Source organism: Garra rufa, chromosome 23 (assembly GCF_049309525.1).
Source record: "Garra rufa chromosome 23, GarRuf1.0, whole genome shotgun sequence".
Taxonomy (NCBI): Eukaryota; Metazoa; Chordata; class Actinopteri; order Cypriniformes; family Cyprinidae; genus Garra; species Garra rufa.
The window spans coordinates 11997635-12022910 of NC_133383.1; the positions used below are offsets into that span (position 1 = coordinate 11997635).

The 25276-nt window shown below is 37.0% G+C and overlaps 1 protein-coding gene across 1 annotated transcript in view; it reads left to right on the plus strand.

Annotated features, from left to right (window-relative positions):
* The first annotated feature begins 4394 nt into the window (after positions 1-4394).
* The window catches only part of msi2a (musashi RNA-binding protein 2a), a 185755-nt gene continuing 164873 nt past the window's right edge, over positions 4395-25276 (plus strand). Inside the window, exons 1-5 of the mRNA XM_073829218.1 lie at positions 4395-4571; positions 4830-4870; positions 5165-5246; positions 7184-7268; positions 11005-11046. Coding sequence (XP_073685319.1) covers positions 4510-4571; positions 4830-4870; positions 5165-5246; positions 7184-7268; positions 11005-11046 — 312 coding nt within the window. The 5' untranslated portion in view covers positions 4395-4509. The remainder of the gene's footprint in view (positions 4572-4829; positions 4871-5164; positions 5247-7183; positions 7269-11004; positions 11047-25276) is intronic.

Here is a 25276-nt window from a genome sequence, read left to right on the forward strand (position 1 = left end):
TTATATTTCAGCTACAAGTGTTACTTTTGTGGGTCTGCAGGTGGTTCTGGTGAACAGGTTACTGGCTGAACGTGGGTTTTGCACCTGGTTTAACACGCAGTGATGTCACAGCTTTTCGCTTATCCTCTCTTGAACACCCTTTAGCACAGTAAATCATGTATTCCACTTCTTGCACATTTGTTTGTTGTATGAAGATTTTGTTGGAGACCTCATTTTTGAAGAATTCTCTTTAAATGGTTAATAATATGATATTTGATGTTATTTAATAATAATTTAATTAAGTTATTGCCCCAGCAAGCATTGTGGAGAAAACCAAAGCTGCTTATGTGAACAGTACTGTTCTCTAAGATTATCTCTTGAATGCTGATGGTTTGAACGATTGTGTTGTGCTCAGGTATTTTGATATTGAAGGATATAGATTTTTTTTTCTAGTAGTTTTTGTTCTCTGTTTGGAAATGTTTGTTCTTCTCTTGGTCTTTGTATTTTGTTTCTTTTCTATAAGATAAGGGTGGGGACGGTGTGGTGCTCTCTGACTGTAAAGCCTTAAAGATCTCCAGCAGTGAAGAGCATTATGATCCCCTGCTGAAATGAACTTGTAAGGTTCAGTGTTCTGTACTCTCACGCTGACGCTGCCAAACATCTCACTGCTGTTGAAGTAAAAGATCTGTGGATATCACAAACACAGTGTGCTGACTTTGCCTTAAATTACAATCAATATATTGTTTTAAACTTTATAAACTGCTTATTCTTCAACGTAGAAGTAAGCCTATGAGCAAACTTCTGGTTCATTAACCATTGTAGAGGCATAACGAGAAGAATAACAATGTCCAGTAAATGGTGAAACAGTTTGCACTACAAACCAATGTGTTTATAATTAAGATAATACATTCAAATAATATGGTAAGACACATCAATGTGCAATATTAAGCAGCAAAACAAGCTGTTTTGTACAGCTAAAAATAGCTGGATGCAGATGAGACCGGAAACCAGACCCATAAAATGTACAAATGGCTGCACCTGCTGTTTCAGGAAGAAAAAGATGGAATAAGGGAGTAACAGGAAGAATAATGACGTCCAGTAAACGATAAAACTGTTTGGACTACAAACCCCAGTATGTTTGTAATTAAGATAATACTTAATATGGTAAGACACACCAATTTGCAGTATCAAGCAGCAAAACAAGCTTTTGTCCAGCTAAAAATAGCTGGATGCAGATGAGACTGGAAGCCAACCCCACAAAATTTACAAATGGCTGCTGCACCCACTCTTTTATTTTTTAGTACTGTCCTTAGAAACCTGTGTTGCATATATTGAAGTATATTCAACAAGACAAAAGCTAAGAGTTGCTAAGAGCAAATGGCACAATTAATCTCTCTATAATTGGCTCCATATCATCCTTCAATGCATGGTTTATAGCTAATTTTTAACGAGTACCAATCTACATAACAATAATGTTTGTTGGTTTAGCCCATGTCTGTTTCATTTAGTATGTCACAATATCTTCCTAATAGTTAAAAAGAGTTTGTAAAATGGTAAAACTGTTTGCACTACAAAGGTGTATGTTCGTAATTAAGATAATACTTTAAAATAATATGGTAAGACACACAAATTGGCAGTATCAACCAGCAAAACGAGCTGTTTTGTACAGCTAAAAATAGTTGGATGCTGATGAGACCTAAAGCCTACTCCACAAAATTTACAAATGGCCGCCATTTTTTTTAGTACTGCCTTTAAAAACCTGCGTTGCATATATTGAAGTATATTCAACAAAACAATAGCTCAGAGTTGCTAAGGGAAAATGACACAATAAATCTCTTTATAATTGGCTTCATATCATCCTTTAATGCATGGTTTATAGCCGATTTTTAAGGAGTACCAATCTACATAACAATAATATCTGTACATTTAGCCCATGTCTGTTTCATTTAGTATGTCACAATATCTTCCTAGTAGTTAAAAAGAGTTCGTAAAATCTATATTTTCCGGCTGATTTGAAAAAAAAAAACGGCATGTACCTGCTACTTCTGGCCAACAGATGTCACTCAATGTAAAGCTTTGAATGGCTGGTTAGTGTTCATTTTTAAAGGTGAGGATATATATATATATATATATATATATATATATATATATATATATATATATATATATATATATATACTGTATATGATGGTGATTGCTGTAATATATCAATCCAAAAAAGCAGAAAACTGCTTTGGAAAACCTGTCCAGTAGGATTATTAGTGGAGATTAACAGGGAAACACATCCAGTTGACTTGAATAAATGTCACATGGTTGTGTAACCATGTGAAAGATTACACAGCAAAGCACTTTGCAGAGAAAAGGTGCCTTCAATTGCAATGATTTGCATGAAATATCATGGAAAAGTGTGCCGAAATGGGCTGAATATTTAAAGTGACTGCTGACATTCTTCAATAAACATGCAGAAAGCTCCGTGTATTTGGCCTTGCTCTCGTATCTGCCCGCCGCAGGGGGTCTGATTGGTTTCCTCGAGGAAGCTGAATGTCACGGCTGATTCTGTTGCATGCACTCTCGCATTCTCCATCCTAACTTTGAGATTTCTATTCCCAACCCTTCCCTAAGAAGAAAATCCTCTCATTTCCAGAGTGGCCTGATGAATGTGTTTTATCCTAAAGAGGCGCATTGATCTGTTAGGCAGCTAACAGATGCACAGCGTTAAAAAATGAGACTTTCAGTAAGTAGAAGATCCACTCATTAATCAAACACAGATGCTGCTGTGACTGTGGGTCTCCCTCACAGATTGGGCTCATATAACATGATGCAGCTTACTTTTCTTGATAGGGGAAACACTCGCACTACTTCTAAAACTTTCCACACAATGTACCCTTTACCAGCAGAAGTCATTTTAATACTGAACATCAGAGTTGGAACATAAATCTAAGACTGTGTTTATGGACTTATGGGTTTGAGAAGGTTTATTAGAACATTAGCAGCATGATCTATGTGTTTACTAAGTGAGGCAAGATATTATTGGCTGGTTAAAGAGTTCTCATTTGGCAACGGGAAGCAGTGCACTTATTTTCCACAGTGATCTGGTTCTGTGAAACTAGAGCTGCAGTCATTTGATAAACTTCCTATTTGAGCATTTCCATATCAATGAAGTCAGCAGATGTCACACTAACACTGATCTATCCATTCTGCATGCTCACTCAGCAAAGCAGAGGAAGGCTCTGAAATACATTGCCTGCGTGTGTGGGGGTGTCAAGTTTTTCAAGACCCTCCCGGAAAATTACCGTACATATCAAATGATGTCTTATGTTTATGGATAAACAATATTTTAAAGTATATAAACAATAGAAATGACTGGAAAAACAAGCATTCAAGTGTTTCATACAGTAAACTCCAGTGTTGCTTTACTACTATTGATATACTATTATATTTTTGTTAATATCTTGCAATAGATTTTGTTCTATTTTCATCTTAGCTAGTTTTAGCCATTTTTCTAAATTGCTATATCCACCTCTCTCTTTAACACGAAAGTAAGCCTATGGGTGAGACTTCCAGTTCATTAGCCGCTTTAAGGAAATAACGAGAAAAATAACAACGTGCAGTAAACGGTAAAGCAGTTTGCACTACAAACCAGTGTGTTCATAATTAAGATAATACATTAAAATAATATGGTAAGACACACCAATTTGCAATATCAAGCAGCAAAACAAGCTGTTTTGTACAGCTAAAAATATCTGGATGCGGATGAGACCGGAAGCCAAACCCATTTTTTCTTATGTGAAAAAAGGTAGTTTTTAAAAATGAGCTAGTTAATTTAGTTTTAGTTATTTTGGTACATTTACTCTAGCAACTAGCTGAAATAAAATGTTTGTTATGTTTATTTTATTTCAAGTAATAAAAGTTTTTTTTTAATGTTTTTTTAATGACAAAAGAATGCAAAGACTTTATGTCCTTTAAGACAAACAATTAAAATACAAACAAATATGATTATTTATAATATTATTTATAATTTATAATATTTAAAAAATATTTACATTCACTAACTACTGATTTTGTGGGGATTTATGACATTGCCACTAAGTCAAACTACAATGACACATAACAGAATATGCTTGTGCCACAAAAAAGGTTTTATTTCAGTGTTTTGAATAACAGTGGTTAATTTTATGCTTAATTTTCATTTTCAAAAAGAATCTCGGTTGTATTTATTCAGAAGGTGGCGCAAATGTAAACTTTATAGGGTTTAAAGAGCTTACTGAAGAACTGAATGTACTCCCGTGGTTCCTGTCAAACGCTGCTAACCAACAGAGGGCGTGGTTTCCTTTGATAGGTAGGCGCAGCTCTCCGCTGGATTGGTTGGCTGACGCTTCGAGCCACGCCCCCTCCGGACAGGGGCGGGAGCCGCGCGCAGATCCCACGTGTGACGCTAGCGCTCCCGGTTCGGTAATATTCCTTGAGCTGGGGCTGCAGTGCCCGTGTGTGTGTGTATGCGTGTGTTTGGAGTTGGTTGGGCTTTGAGCTATGGAAGCGGACGCGAGTCAAGTCACCTCTGGAAGCCCGAACGATTCGCAACACGACCCGGGGTAAGAAGACAGACAGGACGAGTGCGCGCGCGCCCGTCTGTGTGTTTGGAGTTTGATTCTGTTTTCAGCGCGAGCTAGCGAGCGCGTGTCCTTCCTCGAGCAGTTCTGCTGATGTTTTGATTGACAGGTCATATCTAACGGCTCATTTTAGCCGGTTCACAGCTCAGGCAGTTCGTAGGTCGCTCTTTATGAGGTATTTACACGGAAAATGGCCGTTTTGACATCTGGAGTCACTTATACCATGTTTTCTCCTTACAGTAAAATGTTTATCGGTGGCCTCAGCTGGCAAACCTCACCAGGTAAGGCGAATTTTCTTCTGTTTTTAGAGTTGTTTTGCTTTATGTATGTCCGTGGCACGCAGTGAGAGCTTTGTGGTGTTTGTATGTGTGTCACTGCGCACAAGGTTATTGTAATTTCCAGCCATCTGACACTAAAAGCGAGCGACGCGACAAAACTTGAACGCTCTCATTATAATCAACGAAGTGTGAAGCACTCGACCTTCGTTGATTATAACGGCAGCGTGCGGGCTTATGCGCGTCGCTTACTTGCACTGTAGACACGGCGTAACCCTCTGTCCTTGTGTTTGTCTTCAGACAGCCTTAGAGACTATTTCAGTAAATTCGGGGAGATCCGAGAATGTATGGTGATGCGCGACCCCACAACCAAACGCTCCAGGTAAACACGTGCTCTTTATGTTCCCCTGTCTTTATTCTGCTGTAATGCATACATTAAGGGCAAAAATAACAGGAGGATAGGAAGCTGAATCATTGACATTGAGTTAGGACTGTACTGCAAGACAAATCTTTGAGTGATTTCTAAATTATATTCCAAATGACGAGGTGTTTTTGCTTCTATATATATTGTAGGTGATATATATGGATATGTGTGAGATGTGTATCTCCGTCTTATGTATTTTATACATAATTGACAGTTTCCTGTATAGCTGAGGTGACCCTACAAAATTAGTCATAAGGGTTTATTTTTTGAAATGGAGATGTATGCATCATCTGAAAGATGAATAAATAAGCTTTCCATTTATGTATAGTTTGTTAGGATATGACAATATTAGGCTGAGATACCACTATTTGAAAATCTGGAATCTGAGGGTGCAAAAAAAAAAAATCAAAATTTTCAGAAAATCGCCTTAAAAGTTGTCCAAAAGAAGTTCTTAACATTGCATATTGCTAATCGAAATTTACTGTAGGAAATTTACAAAATATTTTCGTGGAACATGATCTTCATATCGAAATCATTTTTGGCATAAAAGAAAAATGTATAATTTTGACCCATACAATGTATTTTGGGCTATTGCTACAAATGTACCCTTGCGACTTATGACTGGTTTTGTGGTCCAGGGTCACATATAGATGTGTATTTCAATCTTATGTATTTTATACATAATTGACAGTTCCCTGTATAGGTGAGAACACCCTAATAAGGCCACAAACCATATATGAAAAATTTTTATATTTTAAAATATGTAAAGACAATACATGAAATTAAGTTCAATATAAGTGGATTTGTGTAGTGTTTTTTACGATAAAAATCATTGCAAAGCAGCTTTACAGAAAATAGTTTATACATTTATTTTTAGTAACAGCTTATCAGTGGTGACTTGTGTTGTTAAGTCTTGTCACTATCATTTTTTTTTTCAAATGCAGATTAGTGTTAGTGTGACTTACTGTCTTTTTCTTTTTGTTTAGAGTAGTCACATAACTTTTTTTTGTGAAATTGTTGATAAAAGTGGCTTAGTATTTAAAATATTTAAAAATTCTGAGATTAATAAATCAAATGTTTAATGTGTTCATTTTCTTGTTTGATTAGCAATATTTTGTATTTGGGGAAAAATTGGGTTTTTGTAGAGCTGGAGTGGCTTTTCAAAAAGATACAGCAGAACAAGAAAAATTAATCAAAAGTGTTTGTAGCTATATTAAATGGGGAAAAAAATATTATAAGCAAAGTTATTATAATCAATAAATATAACTTCTAAGCAATGCTGCCATTTGACCTCTATTGTTCCTTTTAAACTAGACTAAGAACCCACTTAATCCCATGTAAAAACATTAACAGAAATATTGTGCTCCAAACAATATTAATGAACTTTACCCACTGAGAAAAAAAAAAAAGACTTGAATGAAGGTCTTTAGGGCCTAAAAATTTAACGAGTTAGAATATTTAATTTTCCTTATAATTTATAGTAATAATTTTTAAATTAAGGTTTTGGTGGGCTTAAAGGGTCACTTCCGCTGTAAAAATATCTGCCGTAAATGACTGACTAGATCTGCTAATATTTCTGGATAGTGTTTATTATATTTTCTACCTGTGCACTTTATGTGGTTCATGTGTTCATGTATATTCTATATCTATACTTTATTCAGTGGTGTAAGAATAATTTAAAAAGTGTAGCAGGGACACACTAAAGGACTGAAAAGTTGTGATTATCTTGCAACAAGTAGAAATTTCTAGAAGTGTCATAATGATTGCAGCATCCCTGCCTTCACTGAGCGTATCAACAAATATACAAGAGAGCTTTGTATGCAGTCACAATTTTCTGCCTCTTCTGTGGAGTTTATCACCTGACCTTCACTGTGTTTTGTGTTCTTGTTCCACAGAGGGTTTGGCTTCATCACGTTTGCAGATGTTTCCAGTGTAGATAAAGTCTTAGCGCAACCACACCATGAATTAGACTCCAAGACGGTATGTATCACTTCATAACGTTCGGTTTCTGTAACTGTGAGAATAGAGCGTGTGCATTGAAACAGATGTCATTCAGATGTGAAGTTCTTTCCCACAGAGTTTTTCATTTCCTTTCTCATGTCTGTTTATTTCCTGCCTCTTTATTAAAAAGTTCATTTTTTTTGTCGGCTTGACTGGACTGGAGTTTTACGTACTTGCATATCAGGCTTAACAATATGGATGGCCTTGGGCTGGTGTGAAAGAGATCGGAGCTGGCACTTGCCATATAGGGTCAGAGCTCATTTTAATTCTTATGATTTGTTGATCTTGTACATTAGAGTTACTTGAACATGATAAATCAGTATGCTACTGTATGCTATCATTTTTGTGGGATTTTTTTTAAAGAACTGATATAATGTAGCGATCATTTGTTTTTATTTTGTTATTTATTTATTTATTTTTGTTCCATTTTTCATTAAAAAAATATTATATTTGTAAATGGGGTGCTGAAAATGTTGCCAGGGCAAGGAAAAATCTGAACAACTAGCCCATCCTTATTTTTTAACAGAACACCTTGTGATAAAATGAATTCTGGCATCCGTGTTGATGGTGTTTAGACTGACATTCATTCAAGGACTCTGAGCTGAAATGTGTCCTTTCCTTGTTTATCTGGGAAATGACTCAGAGATAACTGTTATAAACTCATCTGATCTCATTCTGAACTCAAGGGACACCTCTGGATTTCCCCTTTCTTTCCTTTCACAGTCACCTGAGATTCATGGACATGCACTTCCTACTCGCATGGATTTGATATTTCCCTTTGCATGTTGTCTTATAATAAACTTGCATTCCTCCATAGCTTGCATTAAAAAAATGTCTGTTCACTCAGCTCAGTTCCTGTATTCTGTACAGATTTCAACTCAAACTATGAAGATACTGTAAAAAATGACCCCTAGAGTGCTGAAAATGTGAATGTTTATAATAAGAATTTGTAGTTATGTCAGTCAGTGTGCTGGCATTCTGAAAATGACACTTCTCTGCTGTGCGTTGATTTCTTTAGTGTGTTTGGTTTGTAGAAAAAAAAAAAAAAAACCCTAAATGTCAGACAAACTACGCCGAACACCTGGAGCGACTACGCCGCACGCCGTCTTCATTCTCCAAGTTTCTGTGCTCCAGAAACACTTGCGTGTCTGACGCTCTCTGTAAATCTGACGGTAATGAATAATTACGACTGGCAGTGAGGTTTCAGGGCTGTGCTGTGTGTCGCTTGTATTCAGCTGAAATCAGATTTCTGTGAGCTTTTTATCACAGTGGGGGGTTGTTATCTCGTCTCCTGCAATCAGTGCTGAGTTTTGTACAGTGTACAGGAACAGTAAACACTTTGATGTCTTTTTGAAGAGGAACTTTTGGTGGAGGATGCATCTACAAGGCATATTTATAAAAAAAAAAAAACGTAGGCTAAAAACTTAGTAAGCTGTCTGCCTAGATGGCATTTTCAAGACACATCCACAGTGTTATTCAGAATACACTGAGTTGACAGTGTTTAGATCTGTCTCAGATTGCTATTTAAATATGGTATATACAGTTGAGGTCAAAAGTTTAAATACATCTTGCAGAATCTGCAAAATGTTCATTCTTTTACCAAAATAAGAAAGATCATACAAAATGCATGTTATTTTTTATTTAGTACTGACCTGAATAAGATATTTCACAAATATATTTCAAAATAATAGTTGAATTTATAAAAATAAGCCTGTTTAAAAGTTTACAAATGCTTAATTCTTAATACGGTGTTGTAACCTGAATGATGCACAGCTGTGTTTTTTTTTTTTTTTTTTTTTTGTGATAGTTGTCCCTTGTTTGTCCTGAGCTGTTAAACTGCCCGCTGTCCTTCAGAAAAAGCCTTCGGGTCCCACAGATTCTTTGTTTTTTCATCATTTTTTTTTTTTTTGTGTATTTGAACCCTTTCCAACAATGACTGTATGATGTTGAGATCCACCTTTTCACACTAAGGACAACTGAGGGACTCATGCAACTATTACAGAAGGTTCAAACGCTTACTGATGGAAGGAAAACACTGATGAAACACAATGCATTGATAGCTGGGGGGTGAAAACTTTTTAAATGTAAAGGGTAAATTTATGTGAACTGCTTCATGTAAACTGAAAGATTTTTTCCAAATCTTTACGATTGTATGGTTATTTTAAGCATGAAACCAGCTAAGAGCACTTTACAAATGTAATGTGGTCATTTCTGTCTTCCAACAAAAGTGGTTTAAGTAATTCAGTCTCTTTTCGCATTTAGCACTGACCACTTGCGATAGGATCAGCCAAAAAGGATGTTAATACCAGATGTAAACGAGGCCTCTATCTGAAAGCAATAAAAGGCCACTAACACATTAAACTGTTACTGCTGAGATGGGAGAAGCACAGTAATTGCTTCATCTGGAAATACACAGGACTTTATTTACACAACGTGTGCTTGAGTCTAAATTACATATTGGCTTAATAACCGCTGTCTGCAGTTTGATTTAGATTATCACTAGGTTTAAAGATTTTTTTGTCTGTGATTAGTTTGTCTGAATGGTTGGTACTATGTTTTTTTTTTTGCTTTTGTTTTGACTGATCACCAGTAAAAGTGTTTTGTAGTAATAGGCCTAATTAGTGATGACCTTTAAGGTCCTGATCCTGTAGATGCAGCTTATTGATTTAATTGGAGATCTGATCAGACAGCTGTTACTGGACCATTTGCAAATGCATAAACTCAGAAACCTTCATCAGATTGATCTGGAGCCTTGCATACACACAAATGTTACTCGGTTTATCCGTGCATTCATCAGAATAGGATGCTTGCTCTCAGGCTGTATGGAAAAAGACTCCTAATTTCTACTGATTTGAAATTCAAAGCGTAATATTGTTTCTGCTCACACAGGCTTGTTTCTATGGAGTAATTGAGGTTGAATTGGTTAAGCCTCAGGCTAATTGCTAAAACGAATCGCTACATGAAATTCATCACAGAGAAGGTTTCCATACCCAGGTGTTACAAAATCCATCTCTCTAATTGACCTGATTTGGAGAGATAACAATCACAGCTCAGTCAAACGGAATTATGGGAGTAAAAGGGTTTAGTTCAGTGGACACCAGTGTGTCATTTCAGAGAATAATTACCTTGTGCACAGCACAGCAAATTACATATATATTTAAAATGGCCAACATATAGGAAAGGCAGAAAAATGACTCCTGAGATTCTATCCAGCAAGAAACAGTCTCTGTGTGTGTGTCCGTAATGATACACACTTATATGCTGCAGAGCCCTCAGGCAAACGTTCAAATCTACACTAGGAGTTTTGCTACAATCTAAAGCCTTTGCCTTGCTGTACATGGACAAGTAATTTCCTGCAAGAGCCCAATTTCGATCTGTTTATGTTTTTCCTCTTGACTACGTCTGTCTGTGTGAGATTGTTTGAAACTCCTCTTTATGAGAAGCTGTATTAAGGCTGAAGCAAGACAGTGTGACACTGGAGCATGAAATAGTTTCTCTGATAATTCTTTCTGTCTGCACACCTTCACTAGATGGAACACAAACTGAAATTAACAAAATGACAAGCCAAAGAGTTAATGTCTTCATTCCAGCATCCCACATCCATGCTCGTGATTCCAAAGCTTAATGTTGTGGATGATTCTTGGCCTGGAAACTGTATTTATGTGACTTTTTTTTTCCCCTCATCATTCTCGTTTCTTTCTCTGTTTGTTCACAGATTGATCCTAAGGTCGCCTTTCCTCGACGTGCTCAACCCAAGGTCAGAATTTTCAAACTTTCTTGCTTGTGCATTCTCATGTATGTAATTTTTATGATGTTATAGCTCTCGTGGTGCAGACCTGTGCATCAAAGTGTGAGAGACCAATGATGTGGTCAGTCAGTGATGTGTGTGTCCATCTGAAGTGATTTGCAGGGATTTGTGGGTAGTGCTCTTGATTAGGTGTCAGTGTGTCCATCTCTTTTGTGCTAATGCAGTTCTTCCTCTTTACTCTTTAAATTGGTCTGAAGCTCAGAGCGTCCGCCCAAGTGCTGTCCACCCTGGCAGGTTCTTTCTTTTTTTTTTTTTGTCCCACAACAAACACGATCAATAGTGGATTGTGAGTGCCTCACAGATGTTTTTTTTTTTTTTTTTTTTTCTCCCCTTTGCTGAATGTTTCAAGTTTCAGACAGGAGGAAAGCTCTTAGATCCAGGGCATGTCTTCGAAGTCTGTTGGCATGTATTACCAAAATTTCCAGACAGTTCTTCCCCCTTCTTTATTTGCCAGTTTTGGTCTCTTAACCTTTTCTCTTACAACATAAAGAACGGCTCAGACGTTTACCCCCCCCCCCCCCCCCGCCCCCTTAGGTCCCTGGATTCCTGTTGAAACAAAGAAAATACATTTTGCTCCAAGGCAGCACTGATATATTTTTTTCAGACCCCCCCTGAACCTGCAGACGGCAGGTTATGAGAAACGAATTGTCAATTTCAGGGAGACACGGACAGGTTTTTCCATCTTAGCATCATGTCTGATGCGTCTTTTTTTTCGTACCACAATGATAGATAAAGAATTATGTACTGCTGTTGTTTTTTTTCCATAAGCAAACATAAGCCTGAGTGCATGCGTATAGAAAGAACTGTATTTATTTTAATGTGAATCGGAGAATGTGAATTTTAAGGTATCTTAAGGCAATAGGATTAAGGCAGATCTATTGGCATTGCACCGGCTTTTTTTGTACATGCAAAATTGATTTTAGACTGCAAGCAGCCGGTTAATCGTTCTTGTCACACATCTTGCCTGCGCTCCACCTGAACGGTAGTGCTCATGTTTATTTCTCAGTGTGAGGTCTGTGTCCGCTAGAGTGAGACTTTTTTTTTTTAATATGATTGCGGCTGTCCTTTTGTTTATGGACTCTTTATAGCCATCCTATGTTATTGTAGTTTGGGGATTGTGAGGTTTGTCTTGCGGTGAAATGTTAGGGAAATGTTATCATCTGCGGTGTGTTTAGATCGATAGATCTAGATAGGTGTAGCAACTTCAGTGAGAACTCCAAGCAATAACATTCTGCTATGGGAATGTAATTCCCTTGTGACGTCATCAGTGATGTCATTTACACTTGAAGCTGAGTTTTCTTCTAGCTGTTGTGTCTGAGAATGTCATACATAACATGGAAGACAGGCTATCCTCTCTTCTCATGCAGACGTTTGTCTTTGGTAGCCAAAGTGACCGTTGTCTCCCGAGATTTTTCCCAGCCAGCATTTGTTGCTGCCATTGTGTCACACTGTGATATCACAACAGATCATGGCGTGTCCTGACATGATTTTAATTGACACTGGGACTGTGGCCTCTTGTGTCATTAAAAGAGCTTTGAAAACTTGTTATGGAAATGGCAGCTAATCACGAGTCTCTTCAGAAGAGGTGACCAGTGTAATTAATGGCTAGAGGGCGCATATTCAAAACAAACAAAGAACCAAAGGCGTAGTTTGATGATGCTGTGATAGAGCATGGAATCATGGGAGTTGTTGACTTCATCCCCACATTCAATGCAATCCGACGGGAATCAGGCAGAAATGTGACCCTGGACCACAAAACCAGTCATAAAGGTAATTTTTTTTTTTTTTTTAAATTGAGATTTATACATCATCTGAAGCTGAACAAAGAAGCTTTCCATTGATGTATGGTTTGTTAGGATATGACAATATTTGACTGAGAAATAGCTATTTAAAAATCTGGAATCTAAGGGTGCAAAAAAACCCAAATCAAAATATTGAGAAAATGACCTTTAAAGTTGTCCAAATGAAGTTCTTGGCAATGAATATTATTATCATTTTCACCCATACAATGTATTATTAGCTATTGCTACCATAGATCTATATACGTAGATGCCTCATTAGCGACTGTTTCTATGGGCCGTTATACGTAAGCCATCCGCCATTTCACTGCGGTCTACTTGACGTCATTCACCCATAGATCTCATAGTAATCACTGAAAATTCGAAAAGCCACAGTCCTGCACAGCCGTTGGTCTGCGAACCTACAGTATGGTGAATGACGTCAAGTGGACCGTTCCAATATGGTGGACGCATCTACGTGCTTGGAGCGGTCCAATGCGTTATCTATGTATATATATCTATGATTGCTACAAATATACGCGTGCTACTTATGACTGGTTTTGTGGTCCGATTCTTTGGTGGGAGAATCGATTTTAAATCGTAAATCGGATTTTTTTGTGAAAAAATCAGGGATTTTATTTTTAGGCCATATCGCCCAGCCCTATGTCCATGTTTTCTAAAAAACAAACAAACTGGAAAATCAAGGGTGTACAACGTCATTGGCAGGCGGCGCAATGACACGGTCCGTTACACTAGTTAAAATTGCTTATTCCTCTGGATTTAAACGTTCTTTGAAACATTTGGGATAATGTAAGTACACAAATCAGCAACATATATAGCACTGTTCTAGTGTTTTTTGGATATTTAGTTATTAGTACATCTAATAGATAAATCTTAAATTGTAACATTATTAAAAATGCATATAAGTGACTGTTAGAATCTTTGTCATAGAGTACACTTGTTTGTTCACATTGAGTTTGAATGTTCTTGTTTCTTTTCAAAGATTTATTTTTGGCATTTTTGCCTTTATTCAGACTCTGGATTTGAACTCAGGATGCCCGTAATGCAACAGGGGCCGGTTGCACCAGCTGTGCGCAAGTTACAACTTAGCCTAGTTGTGAGGCAAATTGACACTAAGTTACAACTTACACACTACTAAATATTTTTGCGTTGCACCATTAAACTTAGTTTAAACGTAACTCTACCTTTAAACTAAATATTTACGGAAGCGTCCGGTCAGGAGTAACGGTTGGAGTAAAATAGCAGACTGAGTGAACTGCATCAATATACTCTTCTTTTAACCGACAACCTTCAATCATTTAGGCATATATAATGCTGCTGACATTTACACTCACATTCATATTAAGAGAGAGAACAATGTGTAAATAAACGTACTTGTTACTTCAGCACATCGTGTTGCGCATGTCAGATGAAATAATAAATAAATGGCATTTCTTTTTTTCAGTATTTATTGATCCTTATTTATTTCAGTTCTGAATGTTATTTACATATGTGAGGAAATCGTACAATTACAAAAATCGTACAATGTACAATGTCTCGCGATGGACAATGGCATCGTCGGCGGGGGGCGGGGGTGAGGGATGGTTGTTGTTAAATAATTAATTCATAATGAATTAATTAATTGTAGCCTACCGTTTCCACCAGTGCTTAATTTGAGACAGATTTTTAAAGATCCGGCATTAACAAGTGCATTAGATCGTGACATTGCGTGCGTGCATACGAGACAGTGCAAGCGTGGGTTTATGTAGATGTATTTGGAGGATGTGTGTTGGTTCTTAACATATTTTGGACCAGTCAGCTTTTTTAAGTTAAAAATCGCTCTCATTGATTGCTTAACCCACTTTCTCCAAACGCATTTAATGAGCAGCGGAATGTTTAGAGAGAAAGTGTAATATCAGAAATAATACCAAATCAAGCGAAATATTATTATGTAACATTATAAACACTATAAACATAGCTATAAGTTAGTTACCATGACTCCAAAATGAATCATTTAAATGTAACTGTATTCAGAACAGAACAGGAATGAAACAAAATATATAGCCTAATGTTAAGAAACCAAAACAAAGCGAAACTAAAAAATACCAGGCGTTGGGCTCACGTACCTCTGTGATTCGGCACAAATCCAAGTGTTTCCATATTCCCAATGTATTTTAATGATAAACTGTTATTTATAATGTATACTAGGCTTTGTACTGTACGTTCGTATTTCGATGGAAAAAACATATTATCTTGTTTTTTGTTCCAAGCTCTGTTCGTTATGGTAAAAACATGAAAAAGGCATATTTGGTGTAGTTTATTGAATCTAATTTAATTAAAAATGTTTAGAATTTTTTTTCTGCTGTTTTTGTATGCCTCATTTATTAATGTAAATGAACTAGTTCGTGTAATTCATTTGGAGTTCACTGTAATTTGTAGGGCTGGGTAAAAAATATCGATTCTCCGATTTTAATCGATCTTCAGTTTAACGCAACGATATCGATTCGGGGATTCCCGAATCGATTCTTAATGCACGTGCTTCACGTAAGAGGATATGAATATTCCCCTCTCGTCCTGAAGGTGTCACTAGTGTTCCTGCTGAGAGAGTTTTCTCAACTGCTGGTGATCTAATCACAGCTCAAAGGAGCTGCCTTAGATCAGATCAGAACATGTTGATCAGCTGCTTTTTTTTTTGCAGAAAAATCTGGTTATCAAAAATGATAAGGCTGTAGTTAAGAACTGTTAGTTTTATGGACAGTTAGAATGCTTTGTATACGCAGACAAGGGCTTTATAATGGGCCTGTTTTGAATGTTTTGAATTTAGAAAAATGTTTTATTTCTTAAACATGTTTGAAGTTCTTAATAGATTTCACTGTTGCACATTTACAGTCTTTTTTTTACAGCAATGTGCATTTTGCAGTTTGTTTACATGGTGTACAATGGATGCACATATTTATGACTTCTTGTTACAGTGTTCATTTAAAATAAAAGTTGTTTAAAATAAACAACTGTGTGCACCCTATTATTAATGTAGATGTGTATTTCAGTAATAAACTTAAGTAGGAGAGTTTCAGTTACCAGCATTTCTATCAAAATATGGATCCCATGTCTGCAAAACTAACATTTTAAATGAAATATTGATAGCTAATCGATATCGAATCGAATCGAAATCGGAATCGAATTGAATCGAAACCATAAAAATAAGAATCGAATCGAATCGCCGAATTGGTCACAATACCCAGCCCTAGTAATTTGTATTGTGGTCGCTAACAACTTCCTTGTTATTATTTCCTCATAATAATAATAATAATAATAATAATAATAATAAAATAAGTAAAGATGCGGAAATTGAAAGCATGCATTTCATTTGGCTATAGTGTGTGTTTTTCGAGAGCGGGTTGCTGCTGCGGCGGGGGCGGGGCGGAGGATCGCGATGCCGGCTCAGCATTGTGATGTCTATCGGCTATCGGCGATGGACGATGGCATCATCTGTCGACCCAACCCTAATGTAGACAATTGTTATTATTGTTTCATTTTTAATTGAAACTTGTTTTATCGTTAGCATATGTAAGGGAAAAGAAGTTAGAATGAAAGATAAATTAAAATTCATAGCATTTAAACAAGTTCTGCTCGCGTATTTGAAGGTTTCTATTGGATGATTTATGGTAAACGTCATATTATGCGACTACACATTACGGAGAGCTTACGAACTACTAGCTAAGTCCTACCTTACGAACAACTGGTGCAACCAAATAATGTATAGATTTAGTTACAAACTAGCTAGTAGTTACTAAGCCTCTAGTGTGGACTTATCGTTCCAATTTAAGTAAGAACTTACGAATGGCTGGTGCAACCCTACCCAGGGCTATATGTCGGCGTACTGCCCACATGGCTATTGGCGCCGGTGGTTCTTGTTTCTTTTAATTTATTTTCAAGATATGCGGTAAAATGTTGTTTTTAGTATAGCTAAAAATATTCAAACTCACATTAAACCTATTTAGCATAAAAAAAAAAAACATAATCAGTACCTGAGATTATCATAGTTTGTAGGTTCTTAGAAATAGAAGCTGTTTCTAAAATAGAATCCCCTGCACTCGTCACATATCATTGTCGCAGCTGGTTAGGACAAACACTCTGATTAACATGGAAAAATATATTTTTTATCGCATGTCTGGTTAGGATATGGTGTAAGGTCTTCAGAAACGTTCTGTTTTTTGTCCCCTTTATAACTCTGGCATGGTTTTGTGCCATTAAAGTCACTAGAAAAAGACTGCTGACCTCTATTTCTCTCATCTGTGCTTTTACCCTCTCTCGTTGAGTCATTTTTTTTTTGGTTTGGTCTGTCACAAAACGGGACTCCTGCAGCTGCACTTGTGCGTGCATGATGTTACAGTGTCTCAAGTGAAACTCTCAGTTCTGTTTCCATCTAAAAAAGGCAGAAAACACCCTGAAGTGTAAACCCAGCCCTCCAGCAGTGCGTGTGTCTGGCTTGTGTGGGTTTTAGTTAAGAAAAGAAATGCACTTTAAAAATGGCTCCGCAGAGCAGACAGGACGCCCATTGACTTTTCGCAGAAAACAAGAAACAATCCGATATCTGGCAAAGGCAGCCAGGATCATCGAGAGGGAAAAGTCAATCAATCAGCGCTGAGTTGATGGGATCACGGTATCTGGACACCTCACACTCACCTCGTGGCAAAAAGATTGTAACTGCTGCAAACAAGTGATGTTGGAAGGGTGTGGTATGTTCTGATGTATAATGGTTTATGAAAGGGGTATCATGGATTGTATAGGAGAACGTAAATGTAGTGGATGAGCTCTGTTGAAGTCGTGGCTTAGTGATTAGTGCTCTGACACAAGGGGCTGTGGTGCTTATGCAGGCGGAGCGAGTTGGAGTTCTGATCGCTTTCCCCCTCTCCTTCCTGTTGTTCCCTGTCCCATCTCTGCCAATAAAAGCAGCAAAAGGCCAGAAATAAAAATAGATTGGAGATGTGATCAAGTGATAGTTCACCCCAAAATAATTCATTCCGTTACAAACTTGAAATGACTGACTTTTTTCTGTGACACTCAAAATATATTAGAACACAGTGTTTTTATTTTGTTTATACAATGGAAATCAGTAGGGTACAATATTATGCTTTTGAAAAAGATATTGAAAGGAAACAAGTTTATTTCTTTAAGCTCAGCAGACTGGCCAGCCTGCAGTGATTCTCACATTGTGAGCGTTCACCTGATCTTACGTTGTAGTTTGTGGGTGCACCTGTTATGGATTTCAGATAACACAAGTCTTGAGACATGTGGGGGTTTAGGGTCTTTACTGCTTAAAACTGTTCCTACAGCGCACACACAGAGAACATGGTCTCTGCTAATCAGGCTGATAAGGCTCCGGTCTGCCTGGACTCACTGTGCTGATGAATCATGCTCAGGCCAGCACACAATCTGCAGGCATAGAATTCTGCAGAAAGTTCAGCAGAAAATTCTGCAGAATTCAAGCCTGACATTCACCCACACATCCCCTGCCCACAATTTCTTTTCTTCCGCGATGTAATATTTTTCTTAGTGAAACAGGATAGTAAAGATTAAAAATGTTTTTTTGTGCGACTTGAATGTGTAAATGAGTTTGCATGCTTTTGTGAAAGACTCCTGAGGCACTTTTGAGGAAACTTTTGGACGTGGAGACCTTGAGGCTGAAGGTCAAGTTCGCCCTTAAAGTTGACATGAAATGAAATTTCACCGTCTGTTCTTAAAATGCGTCCATCTATGGATTTTGCATTAAAAAAAAATCACCTATTTCATATGTTTTTCTTTTACTTAATTTGTAAGTAACATATCATAACTCGATCCTCAAGTGAAATGGAATTCTCCAATCAGTTAGTCTTTTTAAACCCCGCCCCTTTCTCACAATTAAAGGGATAGTTCACCCAAAAATGAAATGTTGGTATTTATCTGCTTACCCCCAGGGCATCTAAGATGTAGGTGACTTTGTTTCTTAAGTAGAACACAAAGATTTTTAACTCAAACCATTGCAGTCTGTCTGTCATATAAAGGCAGTCAATGGGCTCCATGGCTTTGAGAGTAAAAAAACATGCACAGGCAAAACCAAATTAAACCCTGTGGCTTGTGACGATACATTAAAGTCTGAAGACGCCAAACGTTGTGTTCAAGAAACTGAACAATATTTCTGTAGTTTATTTTATTTATTTATTTATTTATTTATTTATTTATTTTTTACCTCTGATCCACCCCAATGTCCAATTTTCTGAACGTGTTCAATTTTGTGTTCTACTGAAGAAACTATGTCACCTACATCTTAGATACCCTGAGGGTAAGCAGATAAACATCAAATTTTCATTTTTGGGTGAACTGTCCCTTATATTCAGATCTGCCTCCACCCAAGTAATAACCAAGTGGAGAGAACTACAGTTGAGATCAAAAGTTTACATACACCTTGCAGAATCTGCAAAATGTTAATTATTTTACCAAAATAAGAGGGGTCATACAAAATGCATGTTATTTTTTTTTTATTTAGTATTGGACTGAATAAGATATTTCACATAAAAGACATATAGTCCCCAAGAGAAAATAATCATTGAATTTATAAAAATGACCCCGTCCATAAGTTTGCATAAACTTGATTCTTGTTATTACCAGAATGATCCACAGCTGTGTTTTTTTTGTAGTGGTAGTTTTTCATGAGTCCCTTGTTTGTCCTGAACAGTTAAACTGCCAGCTGTGCTCCCTTTTTTTTTTTTTTTTTTTACATTTATGTGTATTTGAACCCTTTTCAACAATGACTGTTTGATTTTGAGATCCATCTTTTTACACAACAGCTGAGGGACTCATAGGCAACTGTTACAGAAGGTTCAAACACTCAATGATGCTCCAGAAAAAAATATTTAGGCAAAATAAGAAAAATGTACACATCTTCATTCAGTTCAAAAGTTTTCAACCCCTGGCTCTTCTGCATAATTTTTCCTTCTGGAACATCAGTGAGCATTTGAACCCTCTGTAATAGTTGTAAGTCCCTCAGTCACCCTCATTGTGAAAAGATGGATCTCAAAATCATACAGTCATCGTTGGAAAGAGTTCAAATACACACAAATGCTGAAAAACTAAAGAACTTGTGGGACCCAAAGGATTTTTCTAAATAACAGCAGGCAGTTTAACTGTTCAGGACAAACAAGGGACTCATAAACAACTATCACCAAACAAAAGAAAATTATTTTGGTAAAATAATTAATATTTTGCAGATTCTGCAAGTTGTACGTAAACTTTTGACCTCAACTGTAAGTCCCATCCTAACTTTTTTCTTTTTTACTTTTTCGATAATCAATTGCACTCACGTAAGTCAGAATATGGAGGACTTTAGTTACATCACAACTTTAAAAGCATCTTGAAATATCCTATGCTGCTTTTTATAATCATCATTTGAAACCATTGCAACATTTAATTACTGTAAACTATTGGCAAAAAAATAAAAAAATAAACTTTTCATTACCTACTCTACAAAAATAGTCATTTTGATATTGGTTAATGCTATCTAGAGGACGTCAGTTTTTTTTTAATGCTTAGGCTAAAAAGATCATGTTCTCTGCTACCAGTAATGCTGGTTATGTCTATGTTAATCCTTGATTTTCTTTACAGTTAGGGTAGAAATGGTAAAAAAAAGGTGCACAGATTCCATGTGGGTGGAATCATGCTGTTTAACTGATTAGCAATGCAAGGAGGAAGTTTGTCATACCTTCACTGTCATAAGATGCATATATGTGACAATACAGTGTTCTTTCTGTGTTCAAATGTTCTGCTTCAAAAAGATACTGTGGTTTCCAGTCGCTGCTGCACCAGGACGATAAAGGCTGTTCAGATGAAAACAGGTGTGTGATGAATCGAGACAAGATAAAAGTGAAGGACAGTTGACTTTTTACTCTCATTCAGGCATGTAATACTACTGCAGTGCAATACCACTCTCAGCTAGGCTGAATTATGGTTGTGTCCTCCTGCCGGACCAACATTTGCATGCAATGTAAAATCAGCAAACCAGAGACAGAGATGATTTGCCTGCGTGGTTTCAGGGTTACTGTATGGTTACTCTCTCATTTTCTTTTCTCTGTCTCTTTCAGTGTCTCTTGTTTTTATTCCAGTAGTCATCTCCTCCTCCTCTGCTGTGATCTTGCTGTGGGCCTTTTCATCTGGTGTGTGTGTCAGTGTGTTGTGCTATTTTAGTGGAGATGTATTTTGGAACTGTCTGAACGTGACTCATGATGTACATGACTCTGTCTGTCTTTCTCATTGTGAAGTGTTTGTGTTTGTATTAGCTTTTCTGATGCAGTCATCTTAAAGGGACAGTTAACCCAAAAATAAATTCTGTCATCATTTTGCTCAAACTTTATTTGAAGACTTTATGATTTTCCTACTAGTACAGCAAACAGCAGAATATATTTTGAAGGTTGTGGATAGCCAAACAGTTTTTGTGAACATTGATTGTAAGGGTGAGTAAATTAAAGACAGAATTTACAATTTTGAGGGATGTCTTTAATGCTATACTGGCATAGGAACTGCAGTCTTCACACAGGAAGCTCTCATCTTGGAGCTGATTTTATAGGGCTGACTGTCCGCATTCGATGGTCCACTCAGACTGGATACATGTGCTCAGAGACACTTCTCAGAAATCATTGTGCTCTAAAAGGTGGTATCGTGCAGAGCGCCAGTCTAGAGCTTTAATATCTTTGGGAAAGACTGTGGCTTGTGGTTTGAGATGTTTGAGAAACCCCAGTATGCCCTCACACCACATGGAAAGAGGAAGCGCCTCCAAACAGAGTTTTAGAGCAATTACACCCCGATCAATAGAGAGAGAGCAGCAATAACAGGACATTTCCACAACAGCAGGAGGGCACACAGAGAGAGGCTGATATCCGGCTGCTGGATTTGGGTTTATTAGATGGAGACGGGGGGTTTAAGCCAAGATTTTGTCCAGTACACAGCTGCTCGATCAGCCTAGATCAAGGTGATGGACCAGGGGACTGAACAAACAACTGGAGACTCCCTCTCTCTCTCTCTCTCTCACTCACACTCTGTCTCTCTTTTTATGCTTTTGTTCTGTGCTCACTGTAGACTTATTTCTTTTCTGAGGGGATTTCTGTTGTTCAGTGGCTTTTCTTTGTGTTGTGAGAGACAGGAATAGATCGCAGGCTGCTCTGGGCAGAGCCACGGGGTGATTGTCTTTGACAAGTCCCCTGTCAAATCAAAAGAAAAGTCATTTCTGTGTTCCCATATCCTATCATGGCTTTCAGATTCATGGAGGCCTGTCGAGAAGGACAAGTTTTACCCATTCAGCTCAAGTTCTGGTTTTGTTTTGAGCCATTTCGTTTTTGCAGTTTGAATAATGCTGTTTTTCTGTTAAGTCTGCTTTCACATGAAGGACAGGCACTCTCATATGCATAGTTAAGGCCTGTTCACAGTCATGTGACTGCACCTTTATGCTTTCCGTAACCGTATACACTACTAGTCAAAAACTGAACAGTACGATTTTTTATATTTTTTTTTTTAAAAAGAAGTCTCTTCTGCTCACCAAGCCTGCATTTATTTAATTTAAAGTGGATCAAAAACAGTACAATTTTGAAATATTTTTCAAATGTAAAATAACTGTTTTCTATTTGAGTATATTTTAAAATCCAATTTATTCCTGTGATTTTAAAGCTGATTTTTTTTAGCATCATTACTTCAGTCACATGATCCGTCAGAAATCATTCTAAAATTCTGATTTGCTGCTCGAAAACATTTAGTATTATTATAATTTGTCTATAATTTCTTTTTCAGGTTTCTGTGAATAGAAAGTTTAGAAGAACGGCATTTATCTGAATTAGAAGTCTTTCATAAAATTATAAATGTGTTTATCATCCTTGCTAAATAAAAGTATTAACCCCCTCAAAAAAAAAGTATACTGACTACAAGCTTTTGAATGGTATTTCAATGGTAACTTTTTATTTTAGATATACTGATGTTTAGATCTTTCTATTCGTCAAAGAATCTTAATGTATTCGACTGTTTTAAATATTGATAATAATAAAAAAAAATTCTTGAGCAGCAAATCAGCATATTAAAATGTTTTCTGACGTATCATGTGACACTGAAGACTGGAGTAATGATGCTGAAAAATTAGCTTTGATCACAGGAATAAATTATATTTTTAAATATATTCAGAAAGAAAACAGTTATTTTAAATAGTAAATTGTGAAATATTTTTACTGTTTTTGCTATACTTTAGATCAAATAAATGCAGGCTTGGTGTGCAGAAGAGATTTATTTAAAAAACATTGAAAATCTTGTCACATATGTTCTGATTTGTGAATTGTCACATTGTGTGTACTGTGAAAAATCGTAGATAATATTTGTTAAATGTCTATTGCAGTATATGATTTGTGTCGTTCTCTTTCTGCATAAAACATAGATTTATGTCTGGAATTCAGTAAAACATTCCCAAGTCATGTCTGTGTTTTCAGGCTTCATCTAAAACTTTTCTCTTCCTGCTGTTAAAATCTCTCCCTCTCTTCAAACAAAGGACAAGATTCAGTTTTCTCCCATCTTGCAGAAGTGCTGCCTTAATTAAATCAGTTGGTCTAACGGATTAATTAGTCTGGCTGGACGTTTGCTCATTTGGTCCTGGGAGAATTGGAGAACTATGTCTGAGTGATCGATGCGGAATCAGGTCGTCTCCAGCCCTCTGTAAACTCAAGGCTGATTCGCTCATACTTTTTCTCTGTGTGTGTTTAACAGGTTTAGGCTGCAAATCAATGCAAATCTCTGAACTGTCATTTTTTTTTTTTCTGCTTTTTTGCCGCTGTAGCTAGTTTAGTTGCGTTCAGGGTTTCAACTGAGATTTAACCAGTAATCCTTGTCAATATTGCTATCTTATAGTCTAGCGGTTTTGTTGTCTGTTCTCATTTTAATGTGTCCAACCATTTGCATACAGTATAGCCACTTGAGGTTCAGCATTACAGTGTTGGCTAATAGTTTAAAACACACGATTTTGCTGACACAATACAGATAAAAGATGTTGTTAACCTTCTACATTAATAAAGCAACACGGTGGGTGTGAGGACTCACTGTGGACTGCAGCTGTGAACCTCAGGTGAACAAATCTTCTCAATGAGCTCCCAGCAGCTCCTCTCCCTATGAGCGGACAGAGAGATGAGGAGCTTCATGAAGAGAGACAGTATGACAGAAAGAGTCCAGCTGAGGTCTGTGTTCCAGCGATGAGGAGAGCTGCCGATCAGAGGGATTATTTAGTCGCAGGAAATTGCTGTATCCTCAGGTAAATGTGTTCTTGGGTTGCACATGTACAGAAGGTCCTAAGTCTTGTGGGTTTGCCTTTCAGGACAGGGATTCATTTGTGCTTGAAAGCGCTGAAGTTGATCTATAGCTCATGGTATGTGCACAGGATTAAACATGCCGTAGGAAAAGACAAACGTCAGCTGCACGGTTAAGATGAAGATAACTATTGGTTTTCTCTTCCTGGAGTTTCACAGAGTCAGAGTTTGTATAAGCAGCATGGTATTTAGTTCATACTAAAGCTTATTCTGGTCAAGAACAGCCCACTTAGAAAAGAAAAGGCATTTTAGCCAACATGTCAAGTGGTTTGTTTGTTGTTTTTTAACGGTTTTATGCTCACCAAGGGTTTATGGTACATTTAGTATCTGGTGTTTTTTAATAAAGAACAGCTTTTATTTGAAATGGAAATCTTTTGTAGCATTATAAATGTATTTATTGTTATAATAATAGAAAGTTAAATTTAAAGCTGAGAGTATATACTCTGCCTACAATCAGAACATGCAGAACAGCTTTTATAAGAAGTTTTAGTTTGCTTGTGGATTGATTTGAACTCTCTTTTCCTGAGTCGCCTTTTATTATTAATCACGTGATGTAACAATGGCCATAATAGCATTCGAAAGGAGCAATAAAACCCAAGCAGGGCGATCTCTGATTTGTGTGTGTGCATGTGCTGTTTGTTTGCTGCTGTTTGGGACGGATGTGAGACGGGAACCCTCTGTGAGGGGCTCTATTGATTCTGTTGCCCAGTTCAGCGATAGTCATGTTCAGGCCTGCGTGTGTGTGTTTTGAATTGATTCTGGACGTCATCGCTGTTTGTTTTATGTGCTCTGTGTAAATGTGTGTGCTGTGTCTATGTATTGTCTTTGCTGGCAGCGTCATTTGTGCAGTTCAGACACTTTGTGGCTGTCTCCTCCTCTGTATGTCTCTGAGAGTCAGTGTCAGCAAAGCTTTCTTGGCATGATTAAAATGTACAATATTGATAAAACATTTAACATGCTTATAATGCAGAAATAGAATATGGATTGCAGTAATATTTTGTTTTACTAAATTAGATATTGGTTAGCAAATGAAGGGCA